Source organism: Oncorhynchus keta, chromosome 29, assembly GCF_023373465.1.
Source record: "Oncorhynchus keta strain PuntledgeMale-10-30-2019 chromosome 29, Oket_V2, whole genome shotgun sequence".
Classification (NCBI taxonomy): domain Eukaryota; kingdom Metazoa; phylum Chordata; class Actinopteri; order Salmoniformes; family Salmonidae; genus Oncorhynchus; species Oncorhynchus keta.
Window position 1 is genome coordinate 38,078,589 of NC_068449.1, and position 23,571 is coordinate 38,102,159.

Here is a 23,571-nt window from a genome sequence, read left to right on the forward strand (position 1 = left end):
AATGGCTTTGTAAATAAAAGTATGCCAGTGCCTGAGCCTACGAGTGACTAGAGAAGGCCAGCCAACCCTGGTATACAAAGTGAAGTGGTGCGTAAGGGTTTTGCAGTTTAAAATAAATCTCAAAGTGCCATGGTAAAAAAGGGTGTCAATTGATCTCAAACACTTTACTAGACTATCCCGATAGTCTAGTAAAGGCATAAATGTAGTCGATACTAGCCTCCTTCTGGCGTCAAAAGAAAAACAGGCCTTATTGCTCAAATAAAATCCCAATTTCAGCTTAAATTTTTTTGTAAGTTGTTGAATATGCAATTTAAAAGAGGCCGCCATCAATTAAAATTCCAAGATATTTATATGAGGTTACAACCTCAATCTCCTTGCCCTGACAGGTGGTAATAAGTGAAAGTTTCAGAGGTCTATTTCTTGCTTTAGTAAACACCATTTTGTCAGTATTGGGGATAAGCTTGAATTGACACAAGGTATGTTGAAGAAAATAAAAAGCAGTTTGCAATTTCTGGAAAGCTTTTGTAAGAGACGAGGCACAGTATCATCAGCATAAAAATGAAGTTGTGCATTTTTGTCTAAATCATGGCCCTAGACCTCACCCTCCGAGCCAACAGGTCCCAGATGTGCTCAATGGGATTGAGATCTGGGCTCTTCGCTGGCCATGGCAGAACACTGACATTCCTGTCTTGCAGTAAATCACACACAGAATGAGCAGTATGGCTGGTAACATTGTCATGCTGGAGGGTGATGTCAGGATGAGCCTGTAGGAAGGGTACCACATGAGGGAGGAGGATATCTTCCCTGTAACACACAGCGTTGAGATTGCCTACAATGACAAGCTCAGACCGATTACGGTGTGATACACCGCCCCAGACCATGACGAACCCTCCACCTCCAAATCAGAGTCAGTAGATATTTTAGACACTAAAGAGGCCTAACTGTGATCTTAATTGCCTACTGTCTGTAAGCTGTGTCTTAACGACCGTTCCACAGGTGCATTGTCATTAATTGTTTATGGTTCATTGAACAAGCATGGGAAACAGTGTTTAAACCCTTTTCAATGAAGATCTGTGAAGTTATTTGGATTTTTACAAATTATCTTTGAAAGACAGGGTACTGAAAAGGGATGTTTCTTTTTTTGCTGAGTTTACATGAAAAATAAAACACTATTATATCTTCATTAAATAAGTATTCATCCCCTGAGTTAGAATCACCTTTGGCAGAGACTACAGCTGTGAGCCTTTCTGAGTAAGTCTCTCAGAGCTTTGTACACCTGGATTGTACAATATTTGCACATTATTATTTTGAAAATTCTTCCAGCTCAGTCAAATTGGTTGTTGATCATTGCTAGACAGCCATTTTCAAGTCTTGCCATATATTTCCAAGATGAAGTCAGAACTGTGACTAGGTCATTCAAAAACATTCAATGTTGTTTTGGTAAGTAACTCCAGTTTATACTTGGCCTTGTGTTTTAGGTTATTGTTCTGCTGAAAGGTGAATTTTTGTCTCCCAGTGTCTGTTGGAAAGCAGACAACCAGGTTTTCCTGTGCTTAGCTACTCCGTTTCTTTTAATCATAAACTCCCTAGTCCTTGCCGATGACAAGCATACCGATAACATGATGCAGCCACCACCATGGTTGAAAATATGAAGAGTGGTACTCAGTGATGTGTTGGATTTGCCCCAAACACTGTATTCAGGACAACATTAAGTTCACTTCTTTGCCAAATTATTAGCAGTTTTACTTTAGTGCCTTATTGCAAACAGAATGCATGTTTTGGAATGTGTGTATTCTGTACAGGCTTCCTTCTTTTCACTCTGCTAATTAGGTTAGTGTTGTTGTAGTTGTTTTCTACCATCACAGCCAATGAAGTGTTTTTAAAGTCACCATTGGCCTCATGGTGAAATCCCTGAGTGGTTTCCTTCCTCTCTGGCAACTGAGTTAGGAAGTACGCCTGTATCTTTGTAGTGACTGGGTGTATTGACACACCATCCAAAGTGTAATTAATAACTTCATCATGCTCAAAGGGATATTAAATGTCAGCTTTTTTTTTTTACCCATCTACCAATAGGGGCACTTCTTTGCATACCATTGGTTTTTGTGGTTAAATCTGTGTTTGAAATTCACTACTCAACTGAGGGACCTTACAGATAATTGTATGTTTGGGGTACAGAGATGAAGTAGTCATTCAAAAATCATGTTAAACACTATTATATGCACAGAGTGAATCCATGCAACTTATGTGACTTAAGCACATTTCTACTGCTGAACGTATTTAAGCTTGCCATCACAAACAGGTTGAATACTTAACTACTTAAAGCATTTCAGCTTTTCATTTTGTATTAATTTGTGAAAAAATAAAAACAGTTCCACTTTGACATTACGGGGTATTGTGTGTATGCCCGTGAAAGAAAACCTCAATTTAAAATTCAGGCTTCGACACAACAAAAAGTCAGGGGGTGTGAATACTTTCTGAAGGCACTGTATACAGCAATATTATAAAACTGGACATACCCTGATAACACAATGGTAACACAATGGTAATGTTTCGACATGATCATTTCAGTTATTTCCGAATCATGGTCGTGAATACTTTGATGCTACTGAACGCTACAATACAAAACCATACAATAGGAGCATAACGATACGGAACATTGTGTTGTTGATGCATTTGCAGTAAGTAGGTTACAGCAGTCACTTGTTTGCTTTCAATTTCATGTCCTTACATTTTTGTGTTTAGAAGACTGTTGTGCTTCGCATAATAACTAGTAAGCAACAATATGTAGAATAGAGATGAAATAAGAGGATATATTTCTGTCAGGTAATGTGGTGGGTTGGACAACAGGGGAAATGTCCTCACACACACAGGCTGAACGCACACACACAAATTGTGCCCGAGCTAGCACAAACAAAGAGACAGACATACAGCACGCGCACACCAAAAACCACACATCCAAATGATTCCACCCAGGCCTCTCTAACACACACACACACACACACACACACACACACACACACACACACACACCTCGTCTGAATGCTAGTGTTAATGAACCCAGCAGGGATCCCCCGAGTTAAAGTCCAGGACCATCATTTAAAAACGGTTGCATTAATTTTACACTAAATTTCTACATGTACCATTACTGAAAAGACAGCGCAACACAAAAAAGATCTTGATTCATAAACTTGGTGCGTGCCATACATACACATGTCTCCCGTTATAAATCAGACATGTCGTAAAACGGTGCGTAGGGGAAAGAGCATTATAACGCCACCATTAAAACATGCATCATTCACCTTTTACGGTGACAATAACGCCTTTATTTGCCGTATACTTTGGAAATATTGGAATTAGGCCAAGACAGTATCTAAAGGATATAGCCATGGTGAACTTAATACTTAAATTAACTAATAGGTATATGTATTTGTATATACTCATTAAGTATGTAGAATACAGTATGTTTGTATGGGTATTTGAAACACAGCTCTAGACAACCAGGTGAGGGGAGTTCCTTACTAATCAGTGACCTTAATTCATCAATCAAGTACAAGAAAGGAACAGTGCCCAATATCAGTCAATATCAGCAACATTTTCTCTCCTCTGTTAAGAGGGGGGCCACTCTTCAGCCAGCTCTAGCCTTTTGGGGGCCTGAAGCAATATTTGGTTGGGGGGGGGCACATCGCTGGCAAAAGAGTGGCCCCCCTCTTAACAGAGGAGAGAAAATGTTGCAGTTTAAAGGCAAATTCTGTAATTCTACACATTTTGCCAAAGGGCAGAAAGAACACAAACTTTATAATTAACATCGTGCAAATCTACACATTTTGCCATGGGGTAGAGATATTTTTGCAGTTTAAAAGCTAATTTCCTACATTTTTCCATGACTTATACCATGTTAATATGATATCTGAGTGCGAGTGACTAACAAAATCAAAAATGGGGGCCCCCTGGAGGTCAGGGCCCCTGGGCACATGCCCTGCGTGTCCGATTGATAATTTGGCCATAATTACAACAAGATTTAGATAGCTGGCTATACTAACTTACCAATCTAAAAAATGTTTGCTGACATGGGCTAATTGAGTCACTGTCATTGAGTGACTGTGAGTGACTAACATATAACTAACCAAATTTCGAACCCTTGTGTATTCAGGGCCGGTGCTGATTGCCACCCTCACTAGGGTGGCCAGTTAGAGACTAAAGAGTTACAGTGGCAGGTTTTTGGAACGTACCAACTAAATATATACAGAGGGGGACTAGTACAATATGGGTGTTTTACAGAACGTACCAAGTGCATGGGGGGATCTGGGCGAAGAGACGATTTGCCCAGGGTGGTCAGAGTGCGCTGGAACTCCCCTGCCAGCCACTTGGTCTTGTCCAACCCCATGGAGCCAATGCTGGAGAACTGACCAATGACAGGCCACTTCTCTTCGTTAGGGATGGGCCGTGTGTGGTCGCGCAACAGCTATACAAGAGAGAGACACAGAGACAGGGTCAGAACTGAGGAAAACACGGGTTAGTGCTGGGCTGGAACAAAAGCCCGCAAACAAAATGCAGCTATCCAACCCCGATATAGAGCATTCGAAAATGTCACAACTACTTCATCTGAGAATGTACAAGATAGAAGCAAGAGAAGAACTCTTACTTTTCTCAACCTCAGGTGACCCCACCTCTCCATGTCTGAGCCCAAGTACCTCCCTGGAGTGGAACCTATCAGATACACCCTGAGGAGACGAGAGGAGGAGCTGTCAACATCTCAAATGGGTCCAGTTCAGTTGGCTTGAACTGGGGAACCCCCCAAATGAGTTATTATGGACACGGTAGTACCTAATGTGTGTCAAATGTTTTCAGCTGTGTCGTTCCAATTGAACATGATCATCGTTCAACATCGTCTCACCTGGTCTCAGACAGGTCATGCTCTCTGATCCTCTGAATCCAGTCGGTGATTTCGGGGGCACGATAGGCCCCCAGGTACTCCAGGAGGTCCCGCTTGAAAAGGGTGGGAGACTCCCCCGCTGTCTCTGGACTCCCCTTGGGTAACCGTAAATACAGAGGACTCATCCACAACCTGAGAGAGACACACACACACACACACACACAGAAAGATACACAATACAACATCTGATAAATATTACTGCACACATTACAATAATACAACCCCTAGTCATCTGATGAATCCCCATGAGCCTGCATTTCCCCTCAGGGGATCAATGACGTGTATTTCATTCATCATTCGAGACAAAATAAACACAGCGAGACAATCTCACAACATCAACACACCCTGCATACTATTCCTGTAGTCATCCACATCATGACAGAGGCTGAAAGCCAAGGTGGGGTGGCAGACATTGCAGTCGTGTGCGATATGACTAGGGATGCACGATATATATCGGTAAGCATATCGGAATCGGACGATATCAGGTAAAAACTGCTAACATCGGCCTGATGTGTAGTTTAACGCCGATGTCAAAGCTGACGTGCATATCTATATAACGTAGGTCGATGACCTTAAGATGGCACGACAAATACAGCTCTACACGGGCAACACAGCATTCCTAACCTAACCCACAATGTCTGAGGACATAAGTAAATGCCAAGAAAATGACTTTGGTCAGTGTGTGTTTCAACTATTTAACTGTACTAGAACGCTCAAAAGGCCACTATTTAAAAAAATATATATATCGGTTTTTGGTATTGGGTTTTTTGGCAATTCAAATATTGGATATCGGCCAAAAATGTCATAGCGGTGTATACCAAGATGTGACCCCAATGACAGGGCAGGCTGCTACAAAATAGAACAGGACAGTACTCATCAATATGGATTTCAGACACCAGGAAGCCATTCTAGGTAGATGCCAAAACCAGACATACAGTGGGGAGAACAAGTATTTGATACACTGCCGACTTTGCAGGTTTTCCTACTTACAAAGCATGTAGAAGTCCCTCATTTTTTATCATAGGTACACTTCAACTGTGAGAGACGGAATCTAAAACAAAAGTCCAGAAAATCACATTGTAATAATTAGCATTTTATTGCATGACATAAATATTTGATCACCTACCAACCAGTAAGAATTCCGTCTCTCAAAGCCCTCCTGTTCTCCACTCATTACCTGTGTTAACTGCACCTGTTGGAACTCTGTATACTGTTACCTGTATAAAAGTCACCTGTCCTCACACTCAATCAAACAGACTCCAACCTCTCCACAATGGCCAGGACCAGGGAGCTGTGTAAGGACATCAGGGATAAAATTGTAGACCTGCACAAGGCTGGGATGGGCTACAGGACAATAGACAAGCAGCTTGGTGAGAAGGCAATAACTGTTGGCGCAATTATCAGAAAATGGAAGAAGTTCAAGATGATGGCCAATAGAGCCCCAGTCAATAGTCTGGGGCTCCATGCAAGATCTCACCTCGTGGGGCATCAATGATCATGAGGAAGGTGAGGGATCAGCCCAGAACTACACGGCAGGACCGAGTCAATGACCTGAAGAGAGCTGGGACCACAGTCTCAAAGAAAACCATTAGTAACACACTATGCCGTCATGGATTAAAATCCTACAGCGCACGCAAGGTCCCCCTGCTCCAGCCAGCGCATGTCCAGGCCCATCTGAAGTTTGCCAATGTCCATGTGGATGATCCAGAGGAGGAATGGGAGAAGGTCATGTGGTCTGATGAGACAAAAATAGAGCTATTTGGTCTAAACTCCACTCGCTGTGTTTGGAGGAAGAAGAAGGATGAGTACAACCCCAAGAACACCATCCCAACCGGAATGGGAGAAGGTCATGTGAGGCATGGAGGTGGAAACATTCTTTGGGGATGCTTTTCTGCAAAAGCAGAAAACACAGGTTTCTGTACCAAATATTAAGTTCTGCTTTTCTGATGTATCAAATACTTATGTCATGCAATAAAATGCAAGGTAATTACTTAAAAATCATACAATGTGATTTTCTAGATTTTTGTTTTAGATTCCGTCTCTCACAGTTGAAGTGTACCTATGATAAAAAAAATTACAGACCTTTACATGCTTTGTAAGTAGGAAAACCTGCAAAATCGGAAATGTATCAAATACTTGTTCTCACCACTTCTTCAACATGATGATCAGATAGAGACAGAGTAAAAAAGGAATGTGATTTTGAGAGTCTCTCTGTGTGTGTGTGGAGTGACAGGGAGAGAAGAGAGAGTGAGAAACCGTATTTAAGTAAGGGAGGAGTTAGGCGGAGGAGAAGCCAAACTATAGTTCTTTAAATGCGTCTCTCTCTGCTAGTCTCTCTCATGGAGCTGGTTTCAATGGGAAAGGTTTTGGCCCCAAAAAATGAAAAACGTGCCCCGTTACCATTTGGGTATGAAATGTGCCTCATTTCAGCCTGCTGAGTGAGTTGTCATGGAAACCAAGAGAAAAAATGTTATTAACGTGGGAATGAATAGACATCACGACGACAGCTATTCAACTCAGATATGAGACTGATGTTGTTGTTATTTAAACCACAAACTAACAACTTTAAAGGCATCTGGTTCTCCGGCAATGCAAGAAACCTGGGCAAAAACAGGAAATCAATAACTTAATCATTAACAACAGAATTATGAAGTTGAAGTTCACCTTATCTCAACTGAGAGTGTCGAAACTGTCACCTAGCATAGCAATCAGTCTATAGAAATGGTAGTCTTCAAACATGGCCACTGTCAGAGACTCACCCCTGTGTTTTCTGGTACCAGTCTGCTCTGATCATGTTGGAGGTAAGGATGACCACTCTGAAGCCTTCCTCGTACCACAGCAACATCATCTTCCTGACAACACAAGATGGAGGAGACAATTGACGAGCATGCAGATGTACCATACACATACAAACACACAGGCAACATACAACAACTGAACCACAACAACATTCAACTTCAAGAGACTTTGCAGATTTGTATTCTGTATTTATCCAGTGAATCTGATTAAGATGCAACACCATCTTCACTGCTCTGTTTAGTATAATGTATCTCATGTATTATCAAACTCCTGAAATCTTACCTAACCTCAGCTGGTGAATCTACCATACCTTTCCAGGGTCATTCATACAATCTATCCTGGAGCATTAATACAAAGTAATAGCCCTTATAGAACGAAGAGAGTACATAATTCCACCACATCAGTATTCTGAGGGAGATAAAAACTAAGTGCATTTTAGCTACTAGAGCAATTTCACGCCAGGAAGGATCAAAGATATTTATGATGTTTAGGATTTTCCTGAAATAAAATAAATAAATGTCCTTGGGAGGAAGAATGTTTGGCTTCAAAGTCTGTATTCAACATTATTATTGAGAAACAATTGATTCAAGTTTAAGAAAACGTCATTTTGGCCTTACATAACAATGTGTCTGTCGATGCTACAAAGCCAGTCTTGGTGTCATTTGAAACCTCACTGTGTGCTCTGAAATATGAGTAGTGTTTAAAATAACATTTCTTTACGGACAATTAAAAATAAACGTAAATCTCTCAAAAGCTCCCTTTTTGACAATATATTGTACAAGCACATCTCATTTCCAGAGTGGTCTCTCTTAATACATATCATTTGGAATTAAAATGCATTCAGGAAAGTATTCAGACCCCTTGATTTTTCCACATTTTGTTAAGTTACAGCCTTATTCTAAAATTGATTAAATAGTTTTCCCCCCTCAATACCCCATAATTACAAAGCAAAAACAGGTTGACATTTTTTCAAATGTATTAAAATAACTGAAATATCACATTTACATAAGTATTCAGAACAATTACTCAGTGCTTTGTTGAAGCACCTTTGGCAGCTACAAAAGCCTCGAGTCTTCTTGGATATGATGCTACAAATCAAATCAAATCAAATTTATTTATATAGCCCTTCGTACATCAGCTGATATCTCAAAGTGCTGTACAGAAACCCAGCCTAAAACCCCAAACAGCAAACAATGCAGGTGTAAAAGCACGGTGGCTAGGAAAAACTCTCTAGAAAGGCCTAAACCTAGGAAGAAACCTAGAGAGGAAGCGGGCTATGTGGGGTGGCCAGTCCTCTTCTGGCTGTGCCGGGTAGAGATTATAACAGAACATGACCAAGATGTTCAAATGTTCATAAATGACCAGCATGGTCGAATAATAATAAGGCAGAACAGTTGAAACTGGAGCAGCAGCACAGTCAGGTGGACTGGGGACAGCAAGGAGCCATCATGTCAGGTAGTCCTGGGGCACGGTCCTAGGGCTCAGGTCAGTTGAAACTGGAGCAGGAGCATGGCCAGGTGGACTGGGGATAGCAAGGAGTCCTCATGTCAGGTAGTCCTGGGACATGGTCCTAGGGCTCAGGTCCTCCGAGAGAGAGAAAGAAAGAGAGAAGGAGAGAATTAGAGAACGCACACTTAGATTCACACAGGACACCGAATAGGACAGGAGAAGTACTCCAGATATAACAAACTGACCCTAGCCCCCGACACATAAACTACTGCAGCATAAATACTGGAGGCTGAGACAGGAGGGGTCAGGAGACACTGTGGCCCCATCCGAGGACACCCCGGACAGGGCCAAACAGGAAGGATATAACCCCACCCACTTTGCCAAAGCACATCCCCCACACCACTACAAGCTTGGCACACCTGTTTTTGGGGAGCTTCTCCCATTCCTCTCTGCAGATCCTTTCAAGCTCTGTCAGGTTGGATGGGGAGCTTCGCTGCACAGCTATTTTCAGGTCTCTCCAGAGATGTTAGATCAGGTTCATGTTCGGGCTCTGGCTGGGCCAGTAAAGCACATTCAGAGACTTGTCCCGAAGCCACTCCTGCTTTGTCTTGGCTGTGTGCTTAGGGTCGTTGTCCTGTTGGAAGGTGAACCTTCGCCCCAGTCTGAGGTCCTGAGTGCTCTGGAGCAGGTTTTCAACAAGGAACTCTCTGTACTTTGCTATGTTCATCTTTGCCTTGATTCTGAATTGTCTCCCAGTCCCTGCCGCTGAAGAACATCCCAACAGCATGATGCTGCCACTGGCATGATTCACCATAGGGATGGTGCCAGGTTTCCTCCAGACGTGACGCTTGGCATTCAGGCCAAAGAGTTCAATCGTGGTTTCGTCAGACCAGACAATCTTGTTTCTCAAGCAGAGATGTTCTTCTGGAACGTTCTCCAATCTCCACAGAGTACCCGAGAGCTCTGTCAGAGTCACATCGGGTTCTTGGTCACCTCCCTGACCAAGGCCCTTCTCCCCTGATTGCTCAGTTTGGCCAGGCGGCCAGCTCCAAGAAGGGTCTTGGTGTTTCCAATCTTCTTCCATTTAAGAATGATGAAGGCCACTGTGCTCTTGGGGATCTTCAATGCTACAGAAATGTTTTGGTACCCTTCCCAAGATCTGTGCCTCGACACAATCCTGTCTCGGAGCTCTACGGCCTTCGACCTCATGGCTTGGTTTTGGCTCTGACATGCACTGTCAAATGTGGGAACTTACATAGACAAGTGTGAGCCTTTCCAAATCTAGTCCAATCAAGTTGTAGAAACATCAAGGATTATCAATGGAAACAGGATGCACCGGAGCTACATTTCTAGTCTCATAGCAAAGTGTCTAGTGTAAATAAGGTATTTTTGTTTTTTAACATTTGGAAAAATGTATAAAAACCTGTTTTTGCATTGTCATTATGAGGTATTGTGTGTAGACTGCTGAGGAAAAAAACAACATTTAATCCATTTTAGAATAAGGCTGAAAAGTAACAAAATGGAAAAATTCAAGGGGTCTGAATACTTTCCAAAGGCACTGTATCGACCTTGACCCAATCACAGCCCTCCTTTAATATTGCACATTCAGCGAATGACAATTTCCTTTGAATCTATTTTTCCATTCACTGTGTTGGTGGTGCGCATAAAATGTATGATAACTTATTTGCCATTCTGGCACGGAAATGCCCAGCAGTTTAATGTGTTAAAACTCTATTGAACTGGAGGAGCTGAAGGTAACGAACACTTAAGTTTCACAGACATTGGTTTGGTGTTTTCCAAAGTTTGAAAAATATACCATTAGATGCCTTTTAGAAACTCCAGGCAGAGAAATATATGAATGTCAAACACTCCTACGGAGACTAAATTGAGACCCTGTGTTAGGAGGATTTGAAAAATCCTTTCTATTAATCTCTTGGAGGAAATCCGCCTCATGATTCAATGAGACGAGAGGAGAGCGTTCCTCTGATTTCTCATCTTGTTGTGTTTGTGACTGTGTGTATGTACCTCTCTGTGTAGGTGTAGCCTATGTGTGTGTGCCTAATATTGTGTAAGTAACTGTGCGTGTGTGTCTTCAGCCAGAGGTCGAACTAATCACGGAGCAGCAAAGTGCAACCCACCAGAGCAGACACGGGTGTTAGACGAGGATTATCTAGGCATCAATATTTTATTTAGCCGCTACAGAAATCTCTCAAACGGGGAGAGATCACCCCCGAGGCATCCAACCTCAGTCTCCGAGTACCTGAATAAACCATAAGAATCATTCAACCCAGCGATAGGGGAGCAGGGAGAAATCAAACGTATAAGTATGCAACAATGGAAACAGAGACTTACTCTCCTGTTTAACACTTAGAATAAAACAGAATAGTTAAGATGAAGACTTAAGCAGTGTTGCACAGACAGATCGGATGAAAGTAGCGTACAAAGCAGTTTCCCACTAATCAGTTATCATCTCATGTAACAGACAACCTGGCTTTCCAGTTTGTTCTCAAGTTGACATTTAGAGTAGTTACTGAGTGTTATAATGGCAGTGGAAAGGCGATAGTACAGAATACTGATCCAGGCTCACTTGCATGTTGAGTGGTGGTATGATAGGTGACTTTTGCACGCTGCCTTCAATTTCAGATCCTTCCTCTCGGGTTAACAATGTGCATTAAAAGGTACACTTAGCTAAAGCATCGTTTGTTTGGGCTCCAGCACCACAGCACTTTGAATTGAAAAACAAAGAGAACCCTGGTCCTGACTCTGTGAGCTCGTTCTTCAGAGACCAACTGAACACATTTACCTATGAAACCATATTCCGCTCAGGCCTTATGCGTCTCCACCGTTTGATGTAGAAAATAAGCATATCCAACTCAGTGAGACAATTCTTCAAAACTCCCGATCAAATTACAAAAAGGTACATGGATGAGATATGGTGCAAGGGGAGAAAAAGAACACGTACGTGTGGTGTGTTCCAAAAGCAATATCCAGTTTGGCCTGTTAGGAGACAAACAGAAGATCCAAATGAACACAGATGAGGCACTGGGATGGCTCATTAGGATATTACAGTTGGCTGGCTCGCAGACTGCTTTTTGGCAATTAGGTAAATGACTTAACTTCAATTTTTTTTTTTTTTACAGTAGACTGTGATTCAAATAATACCTCAAAATAGGTCAGGAGTGAAAGAATAGGAGAATGGAGCAGAAGAAATAGGCTAAGTCGATTTGAATCGTTTGAGTATTGGTAGTGAGTCAATGTCTCTTATCAATGTCTCCCTCTGGTGGGCTACGGTGTAAAATACAATGTGACTATTTTTGTGGGAAACAAAGGCAAGAGGAGAGTGAGAGGAAGGTGGAGGAGAACTAGGCGTGAGGGAAGTAAATTGAGATAAGAGGGGAAGCCCGGAAGAAGGGCAAGTAAAAAAAGAGAGGTTGCAGAGGAGAGGAGAAAAAGAGAAGAAGGTTAGAGATGTGCTACCTGGCAGAATCGGACTTGACTGTAGGGCTGGGCTTGCTGGAGCAGACGGGCCTTGGCCTCTCTCTTGTCTCCGTGGACAATCAGTACAGGCTTGTCTCTGCAGAACAGACAGGCCAGGGCGTCACCTTCACCAGTAGTAATAGTAGCAGGGTTTAAATGCATCAAATTACATTTTATTGGTCGAGTACACATACTTTGCAGATGTTACCACGGGTGTAGCGAAATGCTGTTGTTACTAGCTCCAACAGTGCAGTAATAACCTAACAATACACGCAAATCCCCAAAAAAGAAAAGGAATGAAGAAATATAGAAATACTAGAACAAGCAATGTCAGAGTCTGAGAAATAAATATATACACTACCGTTCAAAAGGTTATGGTCACTTAGAAATATATATTTTGAAAGAAAAGCACTTTTTTTTGTCCATTAAAATAACATCAAATTAATCAGAAATACAGTAATATATGCCATTTAGCTGACGCTTTTATCCAAAGCGACTTACAGTCATGTGTGCATACATTCTACGTATGGGTGGTCCCGGGAATCGAACCCACTACCCTGGCGTTACAAGCGCCATGCTCTACCAACTGAGCCACAGAAGGACCACAGTGTAGACATTGTTAATGTTGTTAATGTTTTAAATGACTATTGTAGATGGAAACAGATTTGTAATGGATTATTTACAAAGGTCAACAGAGGCCAATTATCTGCAACCATCACTTCTGTGTTACAATGGCACGTCGTGTTAGCTAATCCAAGTTTATCATTTTAAAAGGCTAATTAATCATTAGAAAACCATTTTGCAATTATGTTAGCACAGCTGAAAACTGTTGTGCTGATTTAAAGAAGCAATAAAACTGGCCTTCTTTAAACTAGTTGAGTATCTGGAGCATCAGTATTTGTGGGTTCGATTACAGACTTAAAATGGCCAGAAATAAAGACTTTCTTCTGAAACTCGCTGTGTAATACACCTCACAAGTCCTCAATTGGCAGCTTCATTAAATAGTACCCGCAAAACACCAGTCTCAACATCAAAAGTGTAGAGGCGACTCTGGCATGCTGGCCTTCTAGGAAGTTCCTCTGTCCAGTGTCTGTTCTTTTCCCCATCGTAATCTTTTATTGGTCAGTCTGAGATATGGCTTTTTCTTTGCAACTCTGCCTAGAAGGCCAGCATCCCAGGGTCGCCTCTTCACTGTTGATGTTAAGACTGGTGTTTTGCGGGTACTATTTAATGAAGCTGCAAGTTGAGGAATTGTGAGGCGTCTGGTTCTTAAACTAGACACTAATGCACTTGTCCTCTTGCTCAGTTGTGCACCGGGGCCTCCCACTCCTCTTTCTATTCTGGGTAGAGCCAGTTTGCGCTGTTCCATGAAGGGAGTAGTACACAGCATTGTACGAGATCTTCAGGTTTCTTGGAAATTTCTCGTATGGAATAGCCTTAATTTCTCAGAACAACAATAGCCTGACGAGTTTCAGAAGAAAGTCTTTGTTTCTGGCCATTTCGAGCCTGTAATCGAACCCACAAATACTGATGCTCCAGATACTAAAGTAGGCCAGTTTTATTGCTTCTTTAAATCAGAACAGTATTCAGCTGTGCTCACGTAATTGCAAAAGGGTTTTCTAATGATCAATTAGCCTTTTAAAATTATAAACTTGGATTAGCTAACACAACATGCCATTGGAAGACAGGAGTGATGGTTGTAGATAATGGGCCTCTGTACGCCTATGTAGATATTCCATTTTTAAAAAGAATCTTCCATTTCCAGCTACAATGGTCATTTACAACATTAACAATGTCTACACTGTATTTCTGATCAATTTGATGTTAATTTAATGGTATTTTAATGGTATTTTTTGTTGCTTTTCTTTAAAAAACAAGGACATTTCTAAGTGACCCCAAACTTTTGAAATCGTGTATAAAGCTCATCTGGTACTCATGTCACGGTGAGGTGATTTTTAAAAGCACATACTGTTTTGATGATAAGTTTGATGTGATTTTTGAGAGCATTTGCATTGATGTCAGAGTGGTTAGAGGGACAACAGAGACCTGAGTACCAGGCCATTAGTGATGAGCTTACCTGATGAGCATTAACAAGTTGGGTACTACCAACACATGTCCAGAGTGCATAAGAAAAGATTTCTGTGACTCAATTGTCACCTGGGATTTTACTGCGGTCATGACTAATGACTGCCGGTGTGGTGGTAATACGGTCACGGCAACAGCTCTAATCTTGACTTGGAAGAGTTCCAGTGTTGGATAGCCATAGCAACATGGCATCCCTCTGTTTGAGCCAGGTGTTTGAGTAGGTTAAACTAACTAGCTGCATTAGCTATCTAAGTAAGTGAATGTGAAAGTGACAAAATACGAAATAGAGCTAGCTCTCTCTCGCTACTCATACATTTTTTTTAAAGAAATTAATTTGTTAAAATGTTCAACTATTCTCTTTCTGTGTCAAATACTCACCACATTGTATGCATTGCAGTGCTGGCTAGCTGTAGCTTATGTTTTCAGTACTACATTCATTCTCTGATCCTTTGATTGGGTGGACAACATGTCAGTCAAGAACTGATAGGTTGGAGAACGTCCCCCGGAACATGTCATAATTACTGTGTAAGTCTATGGAGGACGAAAACGAACTGTCCTCCGGCTACACCATTGTGCTACCCTACAGAATGCCATTGAGGCTATTGTAAAACAGTGTGTTTTAATAAATTATTTGCTGAAGTGAATATATTTAGTATAGTTTTATTTAAAAAGGATAACTTTAATGTTTTACTATTTTAAAAATTCTGAACTTCACTGGAGGAGGATGGTGGTCCCTTTCCTCTGAAGAGCCGCCACAGGTTGCAGGACATTGGTTGAAATTCTCCAGGAGAAATTGATGTTCCGTCGGTTCGGCATCCTTTTACACTAGAAAATCATGAGCCGATCACCACAGAGTGTGTTCCCAAACCATATCGTTGGTTGTGTGGTCCTCCCACTACAGATGAAATGAATGATGAACTTCACAGGGTGGTGAAAGTGCAAGTTGAGGAGCTTGATGTCCCTTTCCAATAAATATTCAGGGTCTTATTCTGGTGAAATGATCATCAATGCTTGGCTGCCGTTTGACAAATGAAAATAATCTCGCTCTTTAGTACACAATAATCTCATGTAGGCTATAAGCGCACGTGCCAATACCAGAGTGGGCACACTCGCTATATAACAACATTTTTTGTATTTTTATGTGCACTACGTCATCACGCACATTCTTTTATCTGCAACAAGTCAATTTGATGGAAACATCTCTGGTAGGAAAAGGTCCATATTGTTTTCTTGCGGGTTTTAGAATATTCAAATGAAATATGTCGCCAATTGGATGGAAACCATGCTATAGCCTATGTTACAATAATATTAGGCCTAATATATCTAAATGATAGATTAATATGAATGAAAGTCTAATTTACACATCTCCATCTGGCTTTCTGGGGTCACCATATATGAATTGCAGGTTGGGCCATGGGGTGTTTCCTTTTGGTTCTGGGCATGTTGGAAACGAATCTGATGGTTGTCAGCTGTATATAGTTTGAGCTTAACAAAGAGTAGGGCATTACCTGAACTCAGGTGGGTACTGCTGCAACATCCAGGCAATGTCAAAGCAGTAGTTGAACTACAAACGAAAGGACAGATAACAAAACTAAAATAGGCAAACTGTCTTTCATCTCCTTGAGTCAACCGAGCAACATATTTCAGTACTAGTGCATCTCAATGATCTCATACCTGCACAGATTCCTTCAGTGTTCCGAACAAAGGAGAGAGGATTTCTGAAATAAGGACACAGAACCATTGATGATTACCTGGGGAGTCATACAAGTCTCTACTGTCAACACAGACATTAGAGCAGAGAGAGTATTCATTCACCTTTGATGTGCAGAGCCCCAGTGTTGTACCTCTTCTCCAGCCCTGTGACCTTGTTGAGGTAGAACCTGTATGTGTCATTGACAGGAGGCACGCTAGTCTCAAAGAAGTCATCTGGTTCGTCTATGTAGTAGGTTCTGCCATGGGGGCTGGGAGGCCTTTCCTCCACCTTTGCCTTCTTCAGTTTGGGGTTCGACCTCTTGGGTGGCGGGTCTTTCTGTCCTGAACTTTGACCTTTATCCTTATCATCATCATCACTGTCTGAGAGAGCCCAGCCGGAAATTGAATCATCATCCTTCTTCCTCTTACCAGCCAGAAAGGCGCTGGATTGGTTGGATTCATACTTTACTGGCTTCAATTGGCTGGCCTGGGCTGCATGTCTGGCCTCAGAGCCAATAGAGAGGTGGGGTGCAGCAGTCACTGTGTCAAATTTAGGTTCAGGTTTCACCTCTATGGAAGGTGGAGGATCAGGATCATGTTTGGGTTGGTGGAAGTTGGAGCCTATCTTGGGGGAGTTGTGGTTAGATTCTGAAGATGTGTGTTGGTCAGGCGGGGGGCTGCCAAACAACAGAGGGCTGTTGTTGTTTGAGGCAGAAGGGAGAGGGTCATCGTTGTCGTCATCGCTGCTGGAGAGTGTCCATTTTCCGTGCTGCCTCGCCTGTGACATTTCTGATCTGCGAGAGGTGAGAGGTCAATGTTGATTGGTCATTGTCAGAAGTTAGCAACAGGAGGCCCATGGTTGTCAGCTTCACAATCAAAGGAACAACTGGTCACTGATCTAAAGTCAGTTTTGTCCACCCCCCGAGTGAATTATATTATATTTAGGATTGAGATGAAAGGCTGATCCTAGAACTGTGGTTCGGGGCCACATATATAGGGCAAGTATATGTTATCGACATAACCTGGCCTTTACCACCACTGGTATACATACTACAGCAGGGTATGACTATGATAGCCACTACACTAGTCATGGGGAAGATATCCCCAGAGGTGGACTGGATATTCTCCAATAATTCAGCCTCTAGTTATTAGAAGGGAATACTGTAACGTTACTATAACTGCTACATTGAAAGAGATTGCACTGTACAGCAAAGTGTCAGTGCCACACAGACTTTAATAAAACACATATTATAACTCACAACTACACTCAACTGTTTTGTAAAACCGTACATGCCCACTTAGTTTCTAGGCACCTGCTTGCAAAAAAAGATGAGAAAATAGCTTTCAAAGTCAAACTACATCAAAACTACATGCAAGACTAATTGCAAGTAATGATTTAACTAACCAGTCATCAAGAATGTAATTAACAAAATTCAATGATGTGGTGGCGCGAAATACTCACTGCCAGGAGTTGAATTGTTGAAGTTGCGGGCGAGACAATTTTCTAAAATATTGCTACAACAATGCATAAATCTTTGATCTAATACCAGGAACGAGAATACTTCCGACGTAAGTGGCTTATTGCATAACCCAGTCTGATAGCTATGTAATATATTATTGAATGATAAATGTTTTGCTTTTTAGAAGGGTCTCGTTGTCATGTTTTGCTGAACGGTGTACTGAAACGTCCATCCCCAGCGAAACATGAAGTAAGTAATATTAGTTCCTATCTCGCGACCCGAGCTGACTTTTTGTCCAATTGCTTTTCACGACACTGTGAAAGGCTACATGGTCAATCTGACATCTGCAGCGGCAGTACAAGGATCTGCAGGTGAATCCGATTAATGCAGTGGCCCCACAGCATTCACTTGCGTTTTGTTTTTCCGGATGTCTAACCCACATTTTTAGTACTCGAGGCGAAGGGAGAGGGATAACTGGGGCCAAAATACTGTCTTCTCCAGCAGGTGGCGTTCTTTCCGCTCACCAAGCGAGGAGTTTTTGTATGAAGGTCAGTAAAACCACGTTTCCATTCACATTTTTTATGCAAGTAATAACATATCTAAAAAATCACAACAGCTGTGATGGAAACAGGTAGTTTCGGAACAATTTTATAAATGCCGACAGATAATTTGTTTGTTCGACATGGTGGGATCTTTGTGTCAGTAAAATTAATTATGCGAGAAAATAAATCGCGGTGGAAACGCCTTCATGTGCCAATATTGATATAGCCTAAAAACCAAAATATTTAAGTAAACTTGGGAGTCCCGTTATGACTCAGGAAACCATGCCGTTTTAGGCTACAGAATAAATAATGTACTTCACAGGGTGGCGAAAGTGCAAGGATATAAGTTTATGTAAAAGTTTTTTTTTTTTTTAAGTATTTGGATCTACTTCATTAAATGTTGGGCAGTAGTTACATCTAACACTATTAGAAATTATTGTCAGTGACCAAATGTAGGCCTATTTAAGTATTCATGTTTCTAACAACTTGGGTCAAATGCCTCAAATTAATCAATTACTCCGTTTAAATAAATATCAAGGGTCTTATTATGGTGACATGATGATCAATGCTTGGCTGTCCTTTGACAAATACAAATAATAATCTTTTGTCCATAAATCTCATTAGACTCATGTAGTAGACTACCCACACTGTATCTGCAAACTGTTGGCAAGAGCCTACATGCCATGATCAGAGTGAGCACTATTGCTATATAACCAGTGGTGTGTATTCATCGATGCCAAGGGAAGCCAGACCCCCCCCAAAAAAATGTTTTAAACAAATAATTACAAAAATTAAATCATTTATCTTCCGTGTTATGCGGAGCGACACGAGACCCCAAGAGCAGACAGGGATGAATGAACCAGGGAGATATGGAGTGCATATTTGGGGAAGCTTGGATGAGTCGAAAACTTGTTGTGGAGACTGAGGTTGGAGTGAGCTGGGTAGAACCGGGTCAATAGGTCCAGAGGGGAATCCAATGAAGTGGTGGTGAGCTAAATCCAGAACATGGTAGTAGGGTGGTGAGATGTGGAACAGAAGACAGGTGCCAGAGACAGAAAGGTAAACTGCAATGAGAAGATAAACAGCGCCAGGCAGGGAAACAGGCACAGCAGCGTAACAGGATCTTGAATAATCATACATAGCTAGAACCATGAACTGACTGAGCAGAGATTACAATCTGGCAGAGTGGAAGTGGCATGACTGAGTATTTGTAAGGGTCTTTATTATGGAACAAGTTGCAGCTGGTAGGGATCTGCTCTGACTCCAGCACACCTGTCTCCAACCACACAGAGAGGGAGAGAGAGTGAGTGTACTGGGGGAGTAACAGCAGGTCAAGAAGACACCGGATGAACACAACAGGTCGTAGTAGGAGCAGATGTGACATTTCATCTCTCTGTGTTTCATAATTTTCCTTCAATTCACAAGAGGCTGAACGTATCTCACAGGAGAATGCATCCGAGTGAGCATACAGTGCCCCTCTGTCGCTCTATGTGTATGCCATCTATCTGATGCTGTCTGGTCCAAAAAAGAGTATGACATTGTTGTTGCCCGTAGTATTGAATGCAAGGGAAGCCAGATAGGATTTGGCCTCCCTCGATAAAACATTTTTTTTTATAAAATAATAGTGAGTGAGCTCAAGTGTGAATGGTCCTGGCACACCAAAAAGAGGTGTCAAGAGAAGCCAGTTTGGATTTGGTGTCACTCCTATCAAATTGCATCAAGAGCATACATCATTTACAGAAACAACTTGAATTGTTGCATCTTGTTGTATTGTTGTCCTCCAGTGACTAGCTAGCTAAATTTGGCTCTTTCCTAAATTAGCCATGGATGGAGATAGGGATTTAGACGTGTGGTTTTACTTTATTCTCTGTGCTGGCCAATGATAAGAACTGTGATTCTGATCCAACCATTAATTCGTACATTGTGCCCCTGGCCTGCGAGGAATGAAGTTCAATATGTAGCTAGATGTGGGAGGCTAATGTTAACTAGCTAATGTTGCCCATGAAAGGAAGTTAGCAAGCATTTTAGTCAGGTAGCCTAAGATTTTATTTTTTAAGTGTGAACTGTATGACAGAGTGATAGACCGTTTCCTCAACATGAAAGAGAGCAGGATGGCGTTGGCGTTTCTCTACAAGTAGGGTGAGTCAACATGTTTATTATACATGCAGGAATGCGCGCACACACACTGAAATCAGAAACATGGAAAGACATCATATTTAGCTTACAGTGATTGGACTAAATTGTTATTGGGATATTTTAGTTGTCACTGTATTAGACGAAGCCCCTGTTGGAGCGTATTTTTTCCTATTCAAAAAAATAAGAGGTAGGCCTACCTGTTTGACAGAATCAATTATGCTATCCATAGATTTGTCAGTATAGTCAAATCCTCCAATACTGTCACCATACACTCCTTATATACCGCCGTATTTCAAATCAAATTGTATTAGTCACATGCGCCGAATACAACAGGTATTCCTTTCACCTTACAGTGAAATTCTTACTTACAAGACTCTCAACAATGCAGTTTAAAAAATATGAATAAGAAATAAAAGGAACAAGTAATTAAAGAGCAGCAATAAAATAACAATAGCGAGACTATATACAGGGGGTACCGGTACAGAGTCAATGTGTGGGGGCACCGGTAGTCGAGATAATAGAGGTAATATGTACATGTCGGCAGTGTTATTAAAGTGACTATGCATAGATAATAACCTAGGAGTAGCAGCGGCATAAAAGGGGTGGGGGGCAATGCAAATAGTCTGGGTAGCCATTTGATTAGATGTTCAGGAGTCTTATGGCTTGGGGGTAGAAGCTGTTTAGAAGCCTCTTGGACCTAGACTTGGCGCTACGGTACCGCTTGCCGTGTGGTTACCGAGAGAACAGACAATTTTTAGGGCCTTCTTCTAACCCCGCCTGGTATAGAGGTCCACGATGGGTGAAAGCTTGGCCCCAGTGATGTACTGGGTCGTACGCACTACCCTCTGTAGTGCCTTGCGGTTGGGAGGCTGAGCAGTTGTCATACCAGGCAGTGATGCAACCAGCCAGGATGCTCTCGATAGTGCAGCTGTGGAACCTTTTGAGGATCTGAGGACCCATGCCAAACCTTTTCAGTCTCCTGAGAGGGAATAGGTTTTGTCGTGCCCTCTTCACAACTGCCTTGGTATGCTTGGACCATGTTAGTTTGTTGGTGATGGGGACACTAAGGAACCCAAACCTCTCAACCTGCGCCACTACAGCCCCGTCGATGAGTATGGAGGCATGCTCGGTCCTCCTTTTCCTGTAGTCCACAATCATTTCCTTTGTCTTGATCACGTTGAGGGAGAGGTTGTTGTCCTGGCACCACACGGCCAGGTCTCTGACCTCCTCCCTATAGGCTGTCTAGTCGTTGTTGGTGATCAGGCTATTGTGCCATCTGCAAACTTAATGATGGTGTTGGACTCATGCCTGGCCTGGGCAGCCATGAGTGAACAGGGAGTACAGAAGGGGACTGAGCACACACTCAAGAGGCCCCTGTGTTGAGGATTGGTGTGGCGGATGTGTTGTTACCTATCCTTACCACCTGGGGGCGGCCCGTCAGGAAGTCCAGAATCCAGTTGCAGAGGGCTTGGTGTGTTTGGTTAAAACTGGGGCTCAAATTGAGTGAGGGTATGCCATACCCTTTCGTAAAAAGGGGGAAAATAATTGTTAGCTTTATATTTTGAAATACATTTTTAAAAGTATCCAGATAAGTATTGTTATGGAAAGCTTTATGGAAAGCTTCATATTATCTCTGTGATGCCTTATGCTAGAAACAAAGTTTAAAATGCCCACAAAGTAAGTGACTTATGCATATGGGTATACAGGGTATACAGTGCCTCTTTGTTACGTTAGCCTTATTCTAAAATTGATTAAATAAAAACATTTCCTCAGCAATCTACACACAATTCCCCATAATGACGAAGCGAAAACAGATTTGGACACTTTAGCAAATGTATTAAAAATAAAACAGAAATACCTTATTTACATAAGTATTCAGACTTATTGCTATGAGAATTGAAATTGAGCTCAGGTGCATCCTGTTTTCATTGATCATCCTTGATGTTTCTTCAACTTTATTGGAGTCCACCTGTAAATTAATTTAATTGTACATGATTTGGAAAGGCACACATCTGTCATCATTGACAGTGGACGTCAGAGCAAAAACCAAGCCATGAGGTCGAAGGAATTGTCCGTAGAGCTCTGAGACAGGATTATGTCGATGCAGAGATCTGGGGAAACTGAGCATTCGAAGGAGGAGAGTCTTAGTTCTACAAAGTTCCTCTTTGTAGAACCTTCCAGAAGGACAACCATCTCTGCAGCGCTCCACCAATCAGGTCTTTATGGTAGAGTGGACAGACAGAAGCCACTCCTCAGTAAAAGGCACATGACAGTCCGCTTGAAGTTTGCCAAAAGGCACCCAAAGACTCTCAGAACATGAGAAACAAGATTCTCTGGTCTGATGAAACCAAGATTGAACTCTTTGGCCTGAATGCCAAGCGTCACATCTGGAGGAAACCTGGAAACCAGAGCTTGAGAGGATCTTCAGAGAAGAATGGGAGAAACTCCCCAAATACAGGTGAGCGAGCTTGTTGTGTCATACCCAAGAAGACTTGAGGCTGTAATCGCTGCCAAAGGTGCTTCAACAAAGTACTGAGTAAAAGGTCTGAATACTTATGTAAATGTGATATCAGTTTGTTTGTTTTTTATTAGAAATTTGCAAAAATGTCTAATCCTGATTTTGCTTTGTCATTATGGGGTATTGTGTGTAGATTGAGGGGGGGGAAACTATTATTACATTTTAAAATAAGGCTGTAACCTAACAATATGTGGAAAAAGTCAAGGGGTCTGAATACCTTCCAAAGGCACTGTATTGATTCCTCTCTGACATTCTGAAGCTGAGCTGCGGCCTTCAATATTCGAGGAGTCAAAAAAAGTACTTTGCTATTCTGTCTCTATTAATTGAGCTTTTCATTTTCTGAATATAGGATGTTTAAACCCAGGCAGTTTTTATAGAAGCACTTCTGTTGGGTTAAGCAACAGATGAGTAGCCATGGGTTGAAGCTTACATTTTTCTGCCTCATTCGAGCCTCTGTATGCGTGGAAGGGTAACTTGGAA

General features: G+C 41.9%; 2 protein-coding genes across 2 annotated transcripts in view; one reads left to right on the top strand and one right to left on the bottom strand.

The window, feature by feature from the left end:
• The window catches only part of tdp1 (tyrosyl-DNA phosphodiesterase 1), a 59,081-nt gene extending 40,958 nt beyond the window's left edge, over positions 1-18,123 (bottom strand). Inside the window, exons 1-10 of the mRNA XM_035743439.2 lie at positions 17,898-18,123; positions 16,559-17,229; positions 16,418-16,461; positions 16,252-16,307; positions 12,659-12,755; positions 12,144-12,178; positions 7,693-7,785; positions 4,895-5,065; positions 4,643-4,721; positions 4,286-4,462 (exon numbers count right to left, since the gene is read on the bottom strand). Coding sequence (XP_035599332.1) covers positions 4,286-4,462; positions 4,643-4,721; positions 4,895-5,065; positions 7,693-7,785; positions 12,144-12,178; positions 12,659-12,755; positions 16,252-16,307; positions 16,418-16,461; positions 16,559-17,222 — 1,416 coding nt within the window. The 5' untranslated portion in view covers positions 17,223-17,229; positions 17,898-18,123. The remainder of the gene's footprint in view (positions 1-4,285; positions 4,463-4,642; positions 4,722-4,894; positions 5,066-7,692; positions 7,786-12,143; positions 12,179-12,658; positions 12,756-16,251; positions 16,308-16,417; positions 16,462-16,558; positions 17,230-17,897) is intronic.
• Positions 18,124-18,297: 174 nt separating this feature from the next.
• Positions 18,298-23,571, top strand: part of efcab11 (EF-hand calcium binding domain 11) — a 72,587-nt gene continuing 67,313 nt past the window's right edge. The window contains exon 1 of the mRNA XM_052486545.1: positions 18,298-18,443. Coding sequence (XP_052342505.1) covers positions 18,438-18,443 — 6 coding nt within the window. The 5' untranslated portion in view covers positions 18,298-18,437. The remainder of the gene's footprint in view (positions 18,444-23,571) is intronic.